The sequence below is a fragment of the Triturus cristatus genome, chromosome 4_1, assembly GCF_964204655.1.
Source record: "Triturus cristatus chromosome 4_1, aTriCri1.1, whole genome shotgun sequence".
NCBI lineage: Eukaryota > Metazoa > Chordata > Amphibia > Caudata > Salamandridae > Triturus > Triturus cristatus.
The window spans coordinates 596,459,205-596,480,236 of NC_140585.1; the positions used below are offsets into that span (position 1 = coordinate 596,459,205).

Here is a 21,032-nt window from a genome sequence, read left to right on the forward strand (position 1 = left end):
TGGCAAGGGCAGTGACTGAATGCTGCACTCAGATTTGGAGAGTGTTTCCATAGGAAAGTTGTCCTCATCCCGGGTGGCCCTTATGTCCACTTTATGAAAGGCTGCAGCGCTTTGAAGGACCTCATGACAGACTGTGGTGCTATCATGGGATGAGACCCTCGCTGGATAAAATAGTGGTCCAGATCAAGGTCACCTTGTGGATCTATAATATAGTCACCCCCGAGATCATCAGTGGGGCTGTCTCCAGAGGGCTGAATATAAGGGTCAAATGGGCCATATGGACTGCCTGTCTCTTAATATGAAAAAGGGAACTCCTCCTGTAAATCTGCTGGAGGCAGAGGGGGAGGTAGGGGTGGAGGAAAAGGTCGGCTCTATGGTAGAGGAAGAGGACTGGTGGCTCTGTCCTCGCTCTTCTCTGGTGTCCTCAAAGGCTAGTCTCCTTTTTCTAGAAATAGGTTGTAAATGTGCCTGTTTCAATTATATTTTGCCCATATCTGAGTGAATGAATAGGCACTTCTGCCTGGTATTGATTTCCTGTTGTGGTTTGAGGATCAGAGCCTTGATGCTCATCTCTGAGCGTCGTCAGGAGCCTCCAATTTGGCTATGCCTTTGCGTTGAGGCAAGTTCCGGCATCAACAGGAACTTGTACACAGGTGCAGAAGGAGCCTCTCATGCTTGCTTTGGTTGGGGAACGATGGTGCTTGGTGCCTTGGAGGGGCCTGGGCTCAACACCCTTGGGTGGAGATTAGCTGGGTTCAGAACTGTTTTGCTGGTGCCGACCAGAACCCTTGGCTGCCTTTTGGGCCTGTGCTCAGGGCCCAATGGCAGATTTACTCCGGAACAGTGCTCTTCCACGGTTTGGGGCTTGCTTTGTTGGTAAATTTTGATGGTATGGGCCTCAGGGGCCAAAGAAATACTTACAACCTTGGGCATGGTCTTACTTCGTACGTTGGTCTTCGGCACCTGCTTGATGTCCTTCATCTCCTCATACTAGGACTAGCTCAACGACATTGTTTCCAGACACTGCATTCACTGCGCGGCTGGGAGGGGTGTCAACGTTTCTTCTGATGGAAGAAAGAGACCCATTTCAGTATGCTCTCCTGTTAGGGTTACTGCTACTGAAGCACAGCATCAGTGTCCCCACTCAGGGATTACACTGGTAATAAAGAACACCGCTGTAACACAATTCAGTTAAGCTCTTCTGACTTGCTGGTATTACTCAATGCTGGGAGACCAACCGCTCAACTAATACTTCAAAGGCTGTGAGCAACAGCAAGACACCAGTGGTGCTTTCTACTTACTCTTCATCGCAAGCTGGTACAGTCTGATTACCTAACAGGTTTTTTCAAACCAGGCCGATATTAGTTTACACCATATGAGTAGAGGAAGCTATATCCAGGTGCTCAAGATAGCTAACAATATTAGCATTTGGAATGTTCTTGTGCCATAGGCTAAAGAAGAACACTGTCAGTTGGATACCGATGGTGGATAATACTTCAAAGATCTAGTCTAAGAGGTCTCTACTGGATAGGATCTTCTTCTAGAGGATTATTGCGGCACAATATTTTTGGCGATGGTTTGTTCCCTGACCAGGGCTTGGAGGATATCTAGTGTGGGTTAATCTCTGATTGCTATGCTAGGACAGATGTCCATTATCCAGTTACAGTAATATTCTATATACATTAATAAGAATGTCAAGTTCTAACAATGGCATGGTAAGCATGGTGCAAATACATCTCTGATAAGCAAAACCTTGTAGATGCAAATACATATAGATTCTCCAAAAGTGATTTTTATTTTACAAATATTTACTTTCAGATTTTTTTTACAAATGTCCTTTGATTATAGTAGTATCTTATAATAAGGCACAACAAGCAGACCATCTGCTGTGAAATACCAAACCAGGCTCACAGATGTATCACAAATGAATTAACACGGGGATTAAAGAAAAACAAGATACTAACATTTCTGCTATACTAATCCACAATTAAATAAATATGTATTTGACATATCTGACAACATTGTGTTCAACAACGTTTACTGGGATGGCAGCCACCCTAACGTAACTTGCAAGTAGCTGTGGGAAACTATATCCCTTATAGCTCGAAGAAATTTAAAATGAATCATCTAAAACAATGACACATTAATAATTCTGCGCATATTCCGAGTGGGCTGGAAATAACACACAGTTCTTTAAAAAAGGAAATGCAGGCAGTTGTGGCATTACAGGCATGAATCTGCTGAACCACTCCCACAGTTCACGTCCTTGCATCTAAACAGCAATTAAAAGGAAAAAATCATGAGACTTGTCTCTTATAATTTCAGTTTTCCTGGATACGGATCTGGAGGAGATCTACATCCCTTTAGTCTTCGTACACTAGAAGGTGCTGAGGCTTTACAGTGCATTGTACTCCACACATTTTGATGGGTCCGTTGAAAAGTGTTTTTGGCAAATAGTCATCAGCCTTTTCAACCCCTACAAACACAAAAAATATATATTTGCAATTCAGTTACAAATTAGTGCAATGCTCTCCTGAGAAACAAAACATAATATCAAGCAATAACCAGCTAACAGATTAAGATTTCTTAGCCACAAAACCACTGGGCATGCTGCAATTTGATTAATGGTCAGTGATCTGGGATCCACAGTTAGTACTCTATTCATATTTTAAATCAAATATAGCAGGAATGAGGTGGTAATCAGTGGGCTGAACTAATGAGTGTTAAAGACTGCAATTATATGTCAAGGACTTATTTCTAATGCTCATCACCAAGCAATTTGGTTCGAGGCAGGAAAACGAGTCAGGCACAGAAACCACAGATAAGGCTATACACGATATTATTGTTTTTCTCGGATCTTACCCTTAATGGCGCTAATGGTCATCTGACTAATTGTGGACACAGCTAACTCCACCTGTCCAGCTTGAGGAACCCTTGCTGGGGCAGTATTTAGGATATGCTGCATTATGAACTGCATAATATGTCAAAACAGTCTAGCACGTCCAAACCTAGAATTGTAAACATAAGCTACTGAGAATAGTTTGCTTCTACCTGCTCCCCGGTAGGACAAAATCTTGAGTGGGTGACAATGAAGGCTAGGGTTGCCACCCGCTCCAGACTTAGTCCTGACTGGATGTATTTTCAGTGCAGAGTCCAGAATGAACAGCGTGTAGGTCTTTTGTATGGCTTTCAGGCTATTCCTAGGGAATTCGAGGTAACCCTCCCCTGCAAAATACTAGAGTTCCATGAACGAGAAGAAACGGGGCCTGCCGCCTACTCTGTAATTGAATCACTTCCCAGGCAGATTCCCTTTGTGATGAGGAGTTTCAGCACAGCTGGACGCTCGCAGCTTGTGGCTCCCCACTCAGCAAGTATTTGGACATTATGTCCACATATTTATCAAGAGATAAACAATTCACTCTGTGTAAAAAAAAAAAAAAAAACTATTGGCATGTAGGGATGTGACTTTTTACTTTTATCTGTATCAAAACATGCCTGTGTTTGGCGAGGGGTCTCTTAGGGTGGCATAATACATGCTGCCGCCCATAGAAACTCTCTCTGATCACAAGGCCCTTGGTATCACTGATATCATTTACAAGGGACTTATATGAGAGCCAATTGTGAAAACTAAGGTACAGTTTTTAGAAGAAACACTGGCACTGGGATCCTGGTTAGCAGGAACCCAGTGCACAATCAATCAAAAATGCATCAGAGTCAGGCAAAAAGTGTGGGGGTAAAGATGCCAAAAAGGGGTACTTTTCTACACAGTACAGTAAGAAAAGAAATGCTACTCAGTTTGATCCTCTTGCACATCAGCATAGATAGTGAAGGATACCCCAAAAACATTATTGTGACTTGGTGGTCAAAGTCTGGGAAGAAAGTATTCAAGAAGACATTTTGGAACTTCCTGTGCTCGTTATGCATGTAATTTATCGATTTAATAAAAAAAAAAAAAGAATTCCTTAGTTAACCATTACTTAAACAAGAACCTCTACTTATGTGTGGGCCCGTTTGCAGGAACTGCTAAGGCATTGGATTAGAAGGAGCCACCCGAGGATAACCGTAACGCAAAAATAAATATTGTATTTCATAATTAACTTGCATTTTCCAAATATGGATGGTAACTGAAGACCTGTCAGGAAGATCATAAGGGCATTTCAATACATTTGACAAACTTAATACTGAATTACTCAATAAACCAAGTGCTTACTGAAGTAATGGTGCCCCTTGTAAACACTCCAGCACACAATACCACAGTAGCACAACTTCAAAAATAGGGGATTAAACATTATTTTCCAGTTTTACATTTGGGATTTTACTCTATTGAAGTTACCTGAATATATTTTCTTTGTGTTTCATCATTCAAAACATGGGCAACATGTTTGGAGAAAATCTTTTCACGACCAGTTCGAGCATGGATACCAACCATGGTGACACCAATAGGCCAGGGAGCATTGCCAATGGCCATCTGCAGATAGGCATCATTAGCCTGAAAATAGGAACAAAGAAACATAATTTTCAAGACCAGTTCAAATTATACTAGTATGATGGGATGTTTGCATTCAAAATGCACATTGAATTCATTTTTATTATGTGAGAAGACCTATATTTACTTTAAAATACTGTACAAGTCCAATTCAAAAACAGGACTGGAAGCACATCCTGTTAAAGGTTGACTAGTGGCCTACAGGAAGAGCAATGTAAAGTTCTGCAAATCTTGGCGATTCACACGTGACACACAGGTGCTTTAAAAGGGAGACTATATCTATGGAAACATGAGTATTTGAACAGGAAGGCGGATATTGAGACCACTTTGTACCCTGTTTCTTTGAATTAAAACAAATTGAATAGGGGAAAAAAAGATTGCATTCTTTAGGCAGATTTATTCATCTTTAATACATAAACATGCAACTTATTGAAATATAAAACAATGAATGTGATAAGTATTGCTGTCATACAGTATATTAGTAAGGATCTGGCCCAATAAAACATACATTAATGGAAATACCATAGAAACATAAGAAATATAACTTCTCAATAGTTATGTTTCTATACTTAAAAAAGAGGTTTCATATCATTTGTATGAGCCATGCATATTGTAGGGCAATTTAAAAGACAGTGAACAGAAGTTTCTTTCTCCTACGCGGGCCTACACATGAAGCAAAATCCCTTAGTTTTAGGTAAGCTCCATTCGCGGACCGCCAACAAATGGAAAATCCTAAACCGTGAAATCATGAAAAATTGTTTACCAGAAGCAATTTGACAGCACTTGGATAACATTTTGAATGGTAGTCGCCAGGGTCAAACAAAAATGTTGGATCGAGGCCTAACCCCCTCAAAGCCTCCCAACCCTTGACAGGATGTGCCAATTTGTAAAATAGAGACTAACAAATGAGCGAGTGCAGGCGGCAAGGAACTAACAAGGCATCCAAGGAACTCCTTAGATGCCTCCAGGCCTGTGGCCAGAGCTAAAATAGTTAAGTGTGCAGACTTGCCATTAGCTACAATGGCAAAAGACAGACCCATTTGGCATGCCCAAGTCCTAATCAAACTGGAGGAATACACCAATCTCAAGAAATCTTTAGGTGATAACTTTCCAAAGACCATGTGTGACGCTCGCTCACCGCAACCATGGGCGCCAGAGACAGAACCTCTTGGAGGTGGTGATTACAGCCTGGACAACGCTAAAAAACAACATAGATATGGTCAACAGAGCAGTTAAACTCCATCTGCATTGATCACCAGAAGGTAAACAAGAGAGTTGAGGGCAACCTAAGCATATCTCTTGAAGTGTGGCAGATTTAAAGGGTGGACTTTTGACACCTTATGGAAGCCAGAGGGTGCAACAATGCCCACTTTGTTGGAATACTGGAAAAGACCAAAGGCCCAAATATGAAGATGCCTAATAAAGACTGGATTAAGACAGTGCTGTAACCAATAGTCTGACCAATTACATCTCAGTTGAAAAGGATCACAGAGCCCTAATAACCCTTCACCCATCCTAGAGTCCTGCAGAGGCAAGTCATTACTGGTCTCAACTACTATGATAAAGAGACAATTCTTTCGATATGACCTTATCCCTTAAGAAAATGAGGTGCTCCTTCTGATCTTTAGCAAAGATGTACAAAAATAAACATGATCTTTTGAAGAGTTAAAGAGAAGACTGCAAGAAAAAAGCATTAAATACATGATGCTCTTCATACGGTTCCCTCCGACGCTCCAAAATAATGGCAGAAGGGAAATCAAAGTAAGGTAAGCCTCCACACCAAAGGAGGGTGGGAAAGGGGGCACGAAAAAAGTGAGTAGTAGGATTAAAGAAAAATCAGCTGAAAGAATAGCCTCAACTAAGTAATTGAATGGGCCTCTCTATGACAACTCATGGTAGAGGGGCTTACGTCAACTCTGAAAAGGATATAAATGAAGGGCTTAGAGACAATCTGGCTTGGATACCAGACCATAACGTGAAACAACCAATCATCAGATGTGAATGACATGCCTCAGTCAGCGGCTAGGGGCTGTAAAATGAAAATTCAAATGTGGCTGATGAACAGGTTATGTGGGTTGGAGGGATCAGTATGATCATGGATTTTGCTGCACCTAAAAGTCTATTTTTGAATCTGGATTTTCATGATTTGTGGATAAGTGTGACAAGATGTTGTTTACTTTGAAGAAATTTCTCTTCACATGAATCATGCATGCTGCTTGCATATTTGTTGGTGGGATTTTTTGGGGAGGGCTACAGGTGTGCACACATTGGAGGGTGGGTAGCTGCGAACCTTGTGATGCTGTGAAGTGGGGATTGGGAGGGATGGATAAATGCCTTCTAAATATAGAAAGGTCACCTAGTTCCACATTGGGAGAGGGTGGCAATATGAGGAGCATTAAACATTGAATCTTGATTAACGATATCTGCTAGTGTGCAGACATGAATGCTTTACACAGGATGTTGATGGGCTGGGCAGCGAGATCAAAAGGAGTAGTGTTTAAAATGAAGCAGTGCCATAAACCGGATGTAGCACTACTATAGGAAATACCATTCAGTGGGCAACAACCGTGGCTTAAAAGTGAGGAAAAAGTTTAAACTGATTGCCAATGCAAAGTTTTTGTAGGGACTGAGAGGGGTGGCTATACTAGTGAGAATAGCTACGCCATTATTAATGGAAAGGACAGCCAAGGATGTTATGTAGTAGCAACAGCAGCTAAATGGGATGGGGAGAGGAGGATGTTGGTACCCACGTACCCAAGACTCTAGTCAGGAGAACTTGGTGACATAACTTCAGTGATGCTAGAGATGCCAGGGTGGTGGTGATCTTAGGTAGAGATTGCAAATTAGTAATGGATGAAGTAATGAACCATGGCTTTACAGGTGGATTGGTCAACAGGGAAGATTAATGATTAAAGGAATATGTAGATGCTCGATGCTTTATGAAGTCATGAGGAAAACACAATATTGATATTATTCTGGAGCCCACAGGTCACAATCAAGATTAGACAATTTTTTTAAATCCCTGGGATGATTGTGAACAAAAGCCGAGATGTACAATCCTTAGCGGAGGGTAGTTCTGACCATGCCTCAATGGTGATGTCCAAACATTCCAGGGTTGACATTAGAATAGGTGGCTGGCATACAAATGCATGGCATAGCAAAGATGGAGTAGTTTATTTTCTGTAACTCCAGTTCTGTAGTAGGGGTATCTCTGTTATAGTCATAATCTAGTGAATAGTCCCGCCCATGTTCGTGGACCCCGGAGCAATAAAAATAATCTCTTAAATTGTCAAGCCATGCAGACCTGCATCTACATTTAAGAGAGAATTCAAAGACAGATAATGCAGCCTATATCCACAGGCTACACTGTCCAGTACTTCAACTAGACAATTCCACCAACATCCACCAACAGCACTGCCTGCCCAGCTTTTTCCACAGAGAAAAACCTGCATCTACCAGCAAAAGCCTCTGGAATGATAGAGAGGGAGGAATGGACAGACAAGCCCCATAGGCTGCCATTATGTGGCTCAGAACAGGATACTGTGCCTTTAAGAAAACTTTCCAGAACGTTTCCAGTATCCCAGAATGCACAGCAGGTCCCTTTTACTTTCAGTTCTTTTTGAAGGCGTAACGCGCCAGACCTGTAGCATTCTTACATTAACATTTATCTCTCCACCGGGGAGGAGGGCGGGTGCTTATGACTATAACAGAGATACCCCTACTACAGAACTGGAGTTACAGAAAAGAAACTACTCCCTCTGTAGTAGGGGATCTCTGTGTATAGTCATAATCTAGTGAATAGAATGGCAAGCCCATCCCCACCCAAACTGCTACAAAATAATACCACTACTGTGCGAACAAATTTCGCAGCGAAGCCTGCCCAACCTGAGCATCTGCCCTGGCATCCGTGTCCAGACAGTAATGCGCAGCAAAGGTATGGACCGACCTCCAAGTGGCCGCCTTGCAGATTTCTGCAATCGGAACATTACGCAGCAAAGCAGTCGTGGCAGCTTTGCCCCTGGTGGAATGAGACTTAGGTTTACCCCCTAAGGTCTTATTAGTTTTTTGGTAACACAATTGTCTACAGGACACAATCCACCGAGAGATGGACTGTTTGGAGGTAGCAAGACCGGTCCTGACTGATCCATAATTGATAAACAATTGGTCTGACCTAGGAATATCTTTGGTCTTATCAAGATAAAACTTCAACACCCTCCTAACGTCCAGGGAATGTAGAGAACTTTCCGCTGGAGAGGAAGGATTCTGAAAAAACGTACGTAAAGTTATGGTCTGGTTGACATGAAAATCAGATATAACCTTAGGAAGAAATTTAGGGTGAGTACGCATAACAACCTTAGCAGCATGAAATACAGAATAAGGTTCTCGGCAACACAACGCCTGAAGTTCACTCACCCTGCGGGCCGACGTAATGGCCACTAGGAACGCCGCCTTCCAAGACAGGTGCTGCAACGAAGCCTTGTGAATAGGTTCAAAAGGCTCCTTAATCAATCTGGACAGCACCACATTCAATTCCCATGAAGGCGAGGGAAGTCTGACAGGAGGAAACACTTTCTTCAAGCCTTCCAAAAAATTCTTGATCACAGGGATCTGAAAGAAGGAAGTCTGTGAAGGGCATTTCCTGTAAGCAGTCAAAGCAGCGAGATAGACCTTAATGGAATGGAAATTAAGGCCAGACTGCGCCAAATGCAAAAAGGTACGGAAGGATGAAATCTTCCTTACATGTCGTCGGGTCAAACTGCTTGGACTTGCACCAGATGCAGAACCTCTTCCACTTGTAAGCATAGGACGTTCTAGTGGAAGGTCGCTTAGCCTCCTTCAGTATATCCATACAATCTGCTGGTAGATTCAAATGGCCATATTGCACTATCTCAGGAGCCATGCCGCCAAACTCAAAGACGAGAGGTTGGGGTGCACCAACTGCCCCCCGAACTTCGTGAGAAGGTCCGGCCTGCACAGCAGCCGTATGTGAGGAAGGAGAGACCGGTGAAGCAGGTCCGTGAACCACCACTGTCTGGGCCATTCCGGGGCAATCAGGATCATCCGCGCCCCGGACTGGGACCGCTTGATGAGCACCGCCGGAATCAGGGGAATGGGTGGAAAAGCGTACAGAAAGCTGTTCGACCAGTCGATGCATAGCGCATTCCCCAGCGTCCCCCGCTGGTAGTACCTGGATGCGAAGTCTCGGCATTTGCTGTTTTCGGCAGTGGCGAACAGATCTACGTCTGGAGTCCCCCACCTTGCGAAGACGTCCCCTAGTACTTCGTCGTTTATGACCCATTCGTGGTTGTGCTGAATCAGTCTGCTCAGTGCGTCCGCCTGAACATTCTGCACACCTGGCAGATGCGTGGCCGTAATCGTCAGTCCTCGGGCCAGAAGCCAGTGCCAGATCGACTGCGCCTCCTGCGACAGCGTGCGTGATCTCGACCCCCCCCTGCTTGTTGAGGTAATACATCGTGGTTGTATTGTCCGTCTGCACCAGCAGCGAGTTGGTCTGGAAGGACGGATGGAAGGCCTTCAACACCAAGTAAACGGCTCTGAGTTCCAGGAAATTGATGTGGTACGTCGACTCCAAAGGGGACCACGTTCCTTGTATCTGTAAGTCTCCGGAATGCGCTCCCCAGCCGTGGAGAGACGCATCCGTCATGATACGCTGCGTGGGAATGTCCTTGTGGAAGGGAACCCCCCTGAGGAGATTGCCCGCCGAACACCACCACTTCAGCGACTGAAGAGCATGCAGAGAGAGCCGTATCTTGTCGTCCCAAGAACCTGTCCTCTGATTCCACTGATCCTCCAAGCACTCCTGCAGTGGTCTCAGGTGCAGCCGTGCGTGAGGTGTGAGGAAGATACATGAGGCCATCGATCCCAGCAGCGAAGACACCTTCCTCACTGTCGTCGATGGCGCGGTCAGATGAGCCTGAGCATCCTGAAGGAGTGATAACCGTCTCTTCTCCGAAGGAGACACGCTTGCGGACAGCATATTGATGGAGGCCCCCAAGTACTGTATGCACTGGACCGGAGTCGGGACAGACTTGGACATGTTGACGTGCAACCCCAGCTTGTTCAAGAGAACGCACGTCTTCTGGAAGTGCGCTTGTGCTTCCGAGAAGGAGGAGGCCTTGATCAACCAATCGTCCAGGTACGGGTAGACAAACACCTTGTTCCTCCGCAGGTGTGCAGCTACCACTGCCATGCACTTCGAGAAGGTCCTGGGCGCAGACCTTAGCCCGAATAGCAGTACTGTGTATTGATAATGATTGGCGCCGACTTGGAATCGCAGGAACTTCCTGTGCTTCTGTGCAATGGGCACATGGAAGTACGCATCCTGTAGGTCTATGGCACAGAGCCAGTCTCCTCGTTACAGTGGAGGGTAAATCTGGTGCAACGATAGCATGCGGAATTTGTCTCAGCGAATCCATTTGTTTTCTTGCCGCAAATCCAGAATGGGCCTGAACTCGTTCTTGTCCTTCTTGCGAACCAGGAAGAACCGAGAGTACAGACCTCTTCCCCTTTGAGACAGAGGTACGTCTTCCACCGCCTTTTTCCTCAACAGGATGTCTGCCTCCGCCTGGAGCTCTCGCAGTTGATACCATGAGCTTACCGGCGGAATCGCTGGAGGCGGGCTGATGAACCGAAGACTGTATCCATTGCAAACAATTTTCAGCACCCACTTGTCCTGAGTAATTTTTCTCCACTCTGCCAGAAAAATTGAACGCTTCCCCCCACTGGAGTGGGTAACGGTTGAAGGGGAAGTAACCGCTCAGGGCCGTGACCCAGCTGGGCCCTTGGTCGCTGTAGCGGACTGCTGGCCTCCTCTACCCTTCTGGCGCTTCTGGAAGGGTTTCCGGAACTGCTGTTGCTGATGTTGCTGCTGTCCCGAGGCCTGCCCACGCCCTCTGCCTGCAGCCCCGAACGGTCTCTGGAACGGGCGCTTCTTCTTCTCAGGCTTCTCTAACCCGACAGCCGTCAAGGTTTCTGCCTCCATCTTCATGCGGGCCATTTCGTCGTCCGCATGCTGGCCGAACAGGGTTTCCCCCGAGAAGGGCAGGTTGGCCACTCTTTGTTGTGCCTCCGGTTTGAGTGAGGTAAGGCGAAGCCAAGCGTGACGCCGTTGGTCGATGCCATGACAATATCCATGTGCCGCTAACAGAGACACATCCGCCGCCGTGCTGATAATCTGGTTTGACACCAGCATCCCCTCACGCAAAGTCTCTAGGAAGTCCTCCTTCTTGTCGCGAGGCAGCAGCTCCGCGTACTGCTGGAGAGACTCCCATAGGGCACGGTCGTAGCGCCCCAACAGAGCCCCGGCACTCGCCGCCTTCATGTGGTGGAAGCCGTCCCACAGACCTTTCTGCCCGCCGAGTCTAGCCAACGGCTATCCTTATCAGGCGGCACTGTCGAGGAAGGAGTGGTAGCATGCTGCTTCCTAGCCGCCGTCACAATGACCGAGTCCAGTTATGGGTCCATCCTCAGAAAAGTCGGGTCCGAATCCGGCGCCCGATACTTCATCAGGAGCCTTGAGGGGGCTGGTTTGGTCACCGCCGGAGTGAGGAACAATTCCGTAGCGGGCTCCACCAATCCCGGCACTAGTGGCAGCAGGGGGCGAGACAGGTGCTTCTTGTGCAGCGTCTCGAAGATCACGGACGTCGTAGGTGTTGGCACCGTCACCGTGATCCCTAGCTTGGCCACACCCCTCAGTAGCACCTCCTGAAAGGAGACTACATCGTCGACAGGCGATACACCCGTCACTGGCGAGTCCGACAGTGTCGGCGAGTAGTCCCTGGTAGACGATTGGGTGCGGGATCTGGCTCTGCGCCTCCTGCGGCGTCGCCCAGATGTTGATGACGACCGTCCACGGCTCCGTGATCTTCCTCTCAATCCGGAGCGGGAGCGCGATCTGTGTGTCTTCGGCCGCCCAGCCGGCCTCACAGGCGCAGGTGGCGTAACCTGGTGCTGCGGCCTCGGAGTTCTCTTTGGCGGCGTCGGATACCTAGGCAACGACACCGACCATGGCGGGGCCACAGATGGGCCCGATGGTGTGTGAGGCGGAATAGGAGGAGGAGGAGGAGGCGGAATAGGAGGAGGAGGCGGAATAGGAGGAGGAGAAGGTGGAATAGGAGGAGGCGGAATAGGAGGAAGAGGAGGAAGAGGTGGAAGAGGAGGCGGAATAGGAAGAGGAGGCGGAATAGGAATAGGAAGAGGAGGAGGAGGAATAGGAAGAGGAGGCGGAGGAGGAATAGGAAGAGGAGGCGGAATAGGAAGAGGAGGCGGAGGCGGAATAGGAGGCGGAATAGGAAGAGGAGGAGGAGGCTGAAGAGGAGGAGGAGGCGGAAGAGGAGGAGGCGGAATAGGAGGAGGAATAGGAAGAGGAGGCGGAAGAGGAAGAGGCGGCGGGAGAGGAGGCAGAAGAGGAAGAGGAAGAGGAAGAGGAGGAGGAGGAGGAGGAGGAGGAACAGGAGGAGGAGGAGGCGGCGGAATAGGAAGAGGAGGAGGCGGAATAGGAAGAGGAGGAGGAGGCGGAATAGGAAGAGGAGGAGGAATAGGAAGAGGAGGCGGAATAGGAAGAGGAGGCGGAATAGGAAGAGGAAGCGGAGGCGGAATAGGAAGAGGAGGCGGAGGCGGAATAGGAAGAGGAGGCGGAATAGGAAGAGGAGGCGGAGGCTGAATAGGAAGAGGAGGCGGAATAGGAAGAGGAGGTGGAATAGGAAGAGGAAGAGGAGGTGGAATAGGAAGAGGAGGCGGAATAGGAAGAGGAAGAGGAGGCGGAATAGGAAGAGGAAGAGGAGGCGGAATAGGAAGAGGAGGCGGAATAGGAAGAGGAAGCGGAGGCGGAATAGGAAGAGGAGGAGGAGGAGGAGGCAGAATAGGAAGAGGAGGCGGAAGAGGAAGAGGAAGAGGAGGAGGAGGTTACACCACTGAGTACACCGAGCCTGGTGACTCCGTCCTCTTCCCGGCGTCAGGACTCCTCCTGCGCTGCCTCGGTGTCGGCAAACGCCTCTCCGACGGCAAACGCCTCTCCGACGGCAAACGCCTCTCCGACAGGTCCTCGACGTCGGGGGTCCTCGACGTCGGGGATCCCCTTGACGGCGACTTTCTCCTCTTCGTCGACGGCGAACGGCAACCTTGCCTCGACGGCGAGCGCCTACGCCGGGCCTGGTCTCGACGCCGATGACTCGACGGAGATGTCGACGGCGTCGACGAAGATGCTGATGTTGACGGCGGACTGCTCAGCTCCCTCGACGGCGAGCGTCGACTCCGTTTCTCCCCAGAGCCCTGGGGAGACAGTGAACAGACTGCAGCCATCCCCCTCGACGCCGTAGTCGACATAGACGGCGAATGGGGACGTCTGCTGGGCTTCCCAGGGGCCTCAGCATGTCCTGACCCACCTTGTGCCCTCAGCCTTCTGTCCTGGCAAATGTCACACTCCTCTGGAACATGGGACTGAGGAAGGCAGACGATGCACACCCTGTGTGGGTCCGACTTGGCCTTCTTTCTCTCGCACTCTGGGCACTTGTCAAACAGGCCAGGCATGACAAGAAGGAAGGCAACAAGGTACGTAATAAGCACTTGAAAAGTGAACAAATACCAAATAAACCCTTGAAAAGGGAGAGCTCAATGCTCCAGGGTCCTGCTAGCAGGAGCCGGAAAAAAGAACTGAAAGTAAAAGGGACCTGCTGTTCATTCTGGGATACTGGAAAAGTTCTGGAAAGTTTTCTTAAAGGCATAGTATCCTGTTCTGAGCCACATAATGGCAGCCTATGGGGCTTGTCTGTCCATTCCTCCCTCTCTATCATTCCAGAGGCTTTTGCTGGTAGAGGCAGGTTTTTCTCTGTGGAAAAAGCTGGGCAGGCAGTGCTGTTGGTGGAATTGTTTAGTTGAAGTACTGGACAGTGTAGCCTGTGGATATAGGCTGCATTATCTGTCTTTGAATTCTCTCTTAAGTGTAGATGCAGGTCTGCATGGCTTGACAATTTAAGAGATTATTTTTATTGCTCCGGGATCCACGCACATGGGCGGGACTATTCACTAGATTATGACTATACACAGAGATCCCCTACTACAGAACTTAAAATGGAGTAAAATCAGCAGAAGTAACAGACCAATCTTTCCAAGTAAAAGTGAAAACTATATGATACTCTGCTGTTTTATTGAAAGCCTATGACAGTGCTGAAAGGCCCGAGGATCGCAGTGGGCTCAGGGGAAGAGAAAGAAACATTCAAGTAAGTGAAAATACTCAAAAGGGAAATAATATGGTTGGCAGGGACCAGAGTAACATCTCAGACAATGCAGCACAGAAGAAACATACAATCTGTCAGTAAGAGATTAGAGGAAAATAAAAAAAAGACATGTTTTATAAATTATCAGAGGCATCTGTACGATGCAATGAAATAAGGCTGTTAAACTACTCATACGGTTAAGCAGGAAATAAATGGAGGATAGGTGAATATAGACATTGTAGATGGTAACTGCCTTGTCACTACAGGTCATCTGATGATAATGAGAGTATTTGAGGACTACCTCCAGGCCTTCTATGGCTTCAAAAGCGAACATAATGAGATGGAGCTGTTGCATTTTGTAGCAGAGTTCCCGATCCAGAGACTTGGGGCAGAGGATAGGAACAGTCTGGAGGCAGAAATCACATAAGGAGAGATAAGTGCAATATTTTCAGATTTATACACATGGAAGTCAATGAGCCTAAGCAGTTTTCCAGTAGAAAAATAAAACAAGTTGAAAAGCCAGAAAGGAACCTCTCATCTTATGCATGCATTTCCTGAAATGTTCTTGAAATGTTAGAGAGTGGCACTCTATTGGAAGAAATCACACTGGCTACAATAACTCTTATACATAAGGGGATAACACTAAAACTAGGAATGGTTCTTCCCATCCCATTTCATTGTTTAATACAGAGACAGAAGTTCTGGCCAAAATATTGTGCAAATGAGAAGAGGCATTGGAAAGTTAATAGTCTAGACCATTTTTTTGCCTCATGGAGCTACAAGATGAAAGGTCATGAGATTAGTTTATTGTTTGGGTATGGCAGAATGCGTGACTCAACAAAAGGTGATTCTGCAGTTGAATACCGAAAAGACATCTCACACTGTAGAATGGTTCTTTATTCTGGCTGTACTCAGTAGGGGGTGAGAGGCCCCAAAATTATGGGAGGGATACATCTGCTGTATGATTTACTAACAGCCAGTGGTAAAATGAATGGGGTGTGGTTGTGTCTTTTCCCACTAAATACAATTTTGCTCCTTGCTACCAATGCTATTTGCATTGTGGCTGTAGCAGTTAGTTTGCTGATACACATTGATGCCCTGGTCACAGGGGTAAAGTGCAATAAGGGATAGGAGGAAATAATCTCACTCTACACAGATTAAGTTCTGTGCTACATAGTTAACCCAGATGACTCCAGAGATGATTGAGAGTGTTCTTATGGAGATATGGTAAATTGTTCAGTTTCAGAATGAAATGGGAAGAGTCTGTTCTGTATCCGATAGGCAGCTGGTACCTGACATTCCCCATTCAAGATAATGACAGAGGGATTCAAGTACTTTGGAATTTATTTAATGAGGGAGGATTAGAGAGTTTGCAATTGTCAATCAGCATCCTTGGTAAATAAATTCAGAATAGATGTCGCACAATGAGGGAACCACTGACACAGATGGATAATGCAGGCCTTCATAAAATGATAGTGCTGTGAAAGCTTTTGTATCATCTTCAAAACACCTTGTTATATTTGTTTAGGAATCATTTTTTTAAATTAAATTGACAGAGGCAATATTAAGGAAGCTCCTGTGGAAAGAGGGTATACAGAGGATCTTAGTAAAAAGTCTATATATTACTATCTCGTAACTCATCTGATAGTGATTAAAGAAAGGGCTTTATGGCTCAGGAACCTTCTCTGTGAATAGACAAGTAAAGGATAGAACAGGAAGGGTTTACAAATTAGCTCTATAGGGGTAGCTCCTCCCTCTCCAATGAGGACAGTACCTAAGGCTTGGGCAGAAGAGATAAGGGGCAAAAGTTGGAAAGGGAAAGCCACTAGTGGAACCCCTACGTGTCGAGATCGTAATGAAGCATGTCAGGCCCCAGCTGGAAGTTATAAAATAGGGCCGATTGGGAGGGTCAACATTGAGAGATATTTGGAGCAGAAGAGTGGTGATGCTCATTGCTCAACTATATGAGGAATGATTACATTTTATCTTCAGCTGTGATATGCAGTAGGAAAATACATTAACACCTGTCACTAGTCTGAATGATTATACCCCTCGCTCGAAAAAAGAATATTAACTGAAACAAAACACAAGAAAGTTGTATCTTTGACAAACAAAAACATTTTCTGGAAGTCAAATGGGAGTTAGATGTTGTGACCGGGTTTCAACTTGTCTAATTAATAAAATTGCATAGAATGTATTATTGTATGATGCATTGGAGGCTTTTGGTTATGCTATCCTCTCTGTGTCTTAACAGGATGTGGCCAGAACAGAACCCTGTAAAGTACCATTTGGCACTGACCCAGGCTATGAGGGAATTTTGGGAAGGAGCAATGGAACATCCACATGATCTGATGTGCACTTTATGGTCTCTATCCCCTAAAGTAACATTACTGGGCATGCAGAGAGATCTAGAGCGAAAATGAGATAGTAAGCATTTTGCAAACCTGACACTGGTGGTAGCAAGGATGTACAATAATCTGGCTCGCTTACTGTAGATTAATGGTTCAGGAACATGGATTTATGTATGGAAGCTGTGAAAGTAACATTTGAAAGAAGAGGCTGCACTGATAAATGTAGGGTTATGGGGAAGTCTGGAAAACCTTGGGAAGTCCTTTATATGTTGGCTCCCCATGCTTCCGGTACTCTTCAATATGGTAAATGTACCATTAATCCTCCCCTTCAGTTGACCATTTATCTATTTATGACTGATTAACACAAGCATGTGTCAATGATGATGAATGTTTATTGATGGCAACTTAATCAAGGAGTCCAACTTGTGGTTCTCCAGTACATTTAAGGGGTTGATATAATGCTGCTTAACTCGGGTTACATCTATTTTCAACTGCTCTGGAGTTCACCCCAGCGCTCCCTATGGTGGAGTGCACCAAATCTGCACAAAAAGTTCTTTTTTACAACTTGAATTAAAAATAGGAACATGGCAACCGCAGAAAATGTTTTAAGCTCTTCAAGCTGGAATTCACATTTTTATTTGGAAGTCATCTATAAATAGGTCTGTGTTTGACACATTTTCTTTCATAAAACTGACAAATTTAAAATAAACCAAAGAACATGCTTTTCGCTTATGCTATGTATTAATGCCCCTTTTGAGTTTCTTCTGTACAGCACATCTTACAATATAGCTTCCCAAACGTCTCCAGGGAGTTTGAATAGGAAATTAAATGTTAGGAACCTTATGCATGAAAACTTCAACGAATAAACATATGTGGCTGTATAGCAGGTCAAAGTTATAAGCAGCCAAAAAAAAACAACTATCCTTTTTACTAATACTTTAACCATAACTCCAGAATCGCTATTGCTGAGAGGATGTAAAAATAGAATGGGAGATCCAAAAGTATTGAAATGAATCAGTTAAGGTGCATTTCCCTCTCAGCTAATACTTGCTTTTCCGGCATTCTTATCAATACCTCTTCGGGAATCACTGTTGATTTCTTGTTCTCGTGAGAGGACGCCACCTCTGCTGTGGCATTAAGATACTCGAATAGCACTGTCTTGTCAGACTTTCATCTGTAAAAAGCTGCAACAGATATGGATGGCCTGGAATTGGTTGAATCTGATGTCAGCCGTTACTCATTAAAGGGTCACACATTATAAATCACCTTTTCGAATTTGCAACTAATGGTAGAAATCCCTTTAGTCCTCAACTGGTAATATAACTTTTTGATCCCATTCAGTTAGCTCAGGAACTTTTTGGACTCTGAAATGGTGGTTAGGGGTATTCTTAATTATCAGGCATTGAACAAAATCAAGACTTTGGAGCTCGCTGAGGAGTTGGCTGGTTCTCTTCAGCTTATTGAAAATTGGATGGATTTAGATCCAGAAGCCATGGACTCTTACATAAATGAGACCACCAGTTGCTTGACCAAGGAAAGGAGTCCTTTCGCCGAGTGGTTCTCTCTGGAACGCCGTACATTAAAGAAAGGCTGTAAACAATTGGAGCAACTCTGGCGGTTGGACTAGGACAAGGAGGCCAAAGAGTCATATAAAGCGATGCTGAAAACTTTACAGTTAGGCAATTAATGCTGCACAGAGCGCGCTCTCTGCGGAACGAAACGAGATGACCAAAAATCCTTTTCGTGAATTTTTCCAAAATCACCAAATCTTTTTTTAATCCCAGAGCATGCAGACCCACAATCCCCGACTCTTGACTTAAGTGAAAAGCTCTCAGTATCGTTTTAGGAAAAGATCCATGCTGTACTCTCTGCACCCTTTCCATCTTTATCTCCCAAAAGTATTGTCGACTAATATGAATTCCTGTTCTTAGACTTGACCTCCTCACTGGGACAAACCCAAAACGCCCTCCTACAATGCAAGTCAGGATCACCAGGTGATCCTTGCCCACCAGCGATTCTGATACCCAGTATGCCAGAAACTTTTTTATTGTTCGCCTGTTTCGTCAACAGTTCCTCCCTGCTGGAAAAGGGCCAAAGTTGTCCCTATTCTAAAACAGCCATCTGCCAACCCTTCGGTTCTGTCCAATTTTCAGACCATATCCCTGCTTGAAGACAATCCTCTCATTTATTGTACCCAGTCTGGTTTCTACCCACAGCACGGAAATAGCTCTTCTGGTGAATACCGAGACCATTAAAACTACGCTGGACAATGGTGAAAGCGCAACCCTAATCCTATTGGATCGGTCTGCAGCATTTGTTACTATTTTCCACCCCATTCTGCTGCTGCATCTCTCAAAGGTGGGCATTATTGGTACAGCTTGGAGATGGCAAAAATCCTTTCTAGAGGGGAGGGAAAAAGAAGTGTGAGTCGCCCAGTTCTTGTCAACTTCTAAGAAGCCAGTCTTTCGGGTTGCTCAAGGCTCCGCACAAAGTTCCAAGTTATTCAACATTACTTGGCCCTCCCTTTCCAAATTAATTAAATTCACAGCTTTAAGACCATCTCTTATGCCGACGACACTCACTTACTCGACAGTCAATCTCTTTCCCTCCAACATAGCAGAAGCTCTTAAGGCCTGTCTTTGTGATACTTCACACTGGTTAAGGGACAGCCACCTGCTATGTAATGCTGGAAAAACTGAGTTCCTCCTATTTGGTCAGGTGAGAGAACAATGGTTGGAAAGCTGTTGGCCTAAGGACTTGTCTCCCCTTCTGGGACATCTTCAACAGCCAGGAATTTGGGTGTACATGTAGATGACAAGTTGTCATTTTTACCTCAAATTCTATCAGTGGTTGGGCTGTTATTTTGCCTTGCTTGGATCTCTTAGTAATTTTTTGGATCTCCTGTCCCTTAAAAAGCACAAGACAGTGGTTCATGCCTTCATAACATCTAGGCTTTATTATGCTGACAGTCTGTAACTGGGTCTCCCTGATAAATTGATCAGCTCGCCTCATTTTGAACATTCTTTAGAGTGTGCACGTTTCTCAACTTCTCCGAGATCCGCACTGGCTACCAGTCAAGATGAGGATTCTGTTCAAATACCTTACCATCATACAGCGGGCCGTCCATAGGGGAGGTCCTCAGTATCTGATAAGGAGGACTAGCCTGTAGCATCGCTTGGCTTCTCCCACAGCTTTCCTAGTCACAATTCCACGGTTTCGCTGTGTCAAACTGGGTGGTCAGTCTTTCATGGTCTTGGCAGTTGATTAATGGAACCGGTTATCACCTCTCCAGTCTACTTCTCATGAACCATCCTTTCGGAAAGCACTTACACCTCATCTGTTGTCAGAGTGCTAGCACACCGTCCACTTGATCCTTATGCTTTGTCTGCAACACCATGGCACTTCTCAGAGTAGCTGTGTGCTTTATAAACCCTTTCATTAATTTTCTAAAAAAAGATTTTTTGATTATCTCATACCTTTTTTAATCCGATCCTAAATGTGAGGGATTTGTTTTTTAAACTTCATGTTATTATGGCAGGAAAAATTCAAATAATGACCCTTACCATTTTTAGATTCCTGAAGATAAAATGGATATTAAAGCAAATTAGTGAATGGAAATGTTAACTTGTAGAGCATTGAACATACCTTCACATACTCTCTCTGCAACATGAACTTTATGATATCAGTTATTGATTCTTTAATATCCGCTGGAAGATTCTGTAATAAACAAGCAAAAATATTTTACCACAGCTTTAACATTTCAAGTCAGTTATGTTACTGAAATGTGTAAAATTGTTACTGTACTGAGAACCTAGACACATGGGCAACGGAGTACTTTACAAATAACAAGGAAATCCATCATTTATAAGCAATGTCAGGTTAACAGAGAGGAGAACAAAATATTTAGCCAGATAGGGAATAGATAGGTTTTAGGTTGAATTGAGTTGGATTCATTCAGGC

At 45.3% G+C, this 21,032-nt stretch overlaps 1 protein-coding gene across 2 annotated transcripts in view; it reads right to left on the reverse strand.

The window, feature by feature from the left end:
* Window positions 1–1,772: 1,772 nt before the first annotated feature.
* Window positions 1,773–21,032, reverse strand: part of PRPF18 (pre-mRNA processing factor 18) — a 155,914-nt gene continuing 136,654 nt past the window's right edge. For both annotated transcript variants that reach the window (XM_085652952.1, XM_085652951.1), the window contains 3 exons: window positions 20,718–20,789; window positions 4,334–4,489; window positions 1,773–2,476 (listed from right to left, as the gene is read on the reverse strand). In XM_085652952.1, coding sequence (XP_085509078.1) covers window positions 2,396–2,476; window positions 4,334–4,489; window positions 20,718–20,789 — 309 coding nt within the window. In that variant the 3' untranslated portion in view covers window positions 1,773–2,395. The remainder of the gene's footprint in view (window positions 2,477–4,333; window positions 4,490–20,717; window positions 20,790–21,032) is intronic.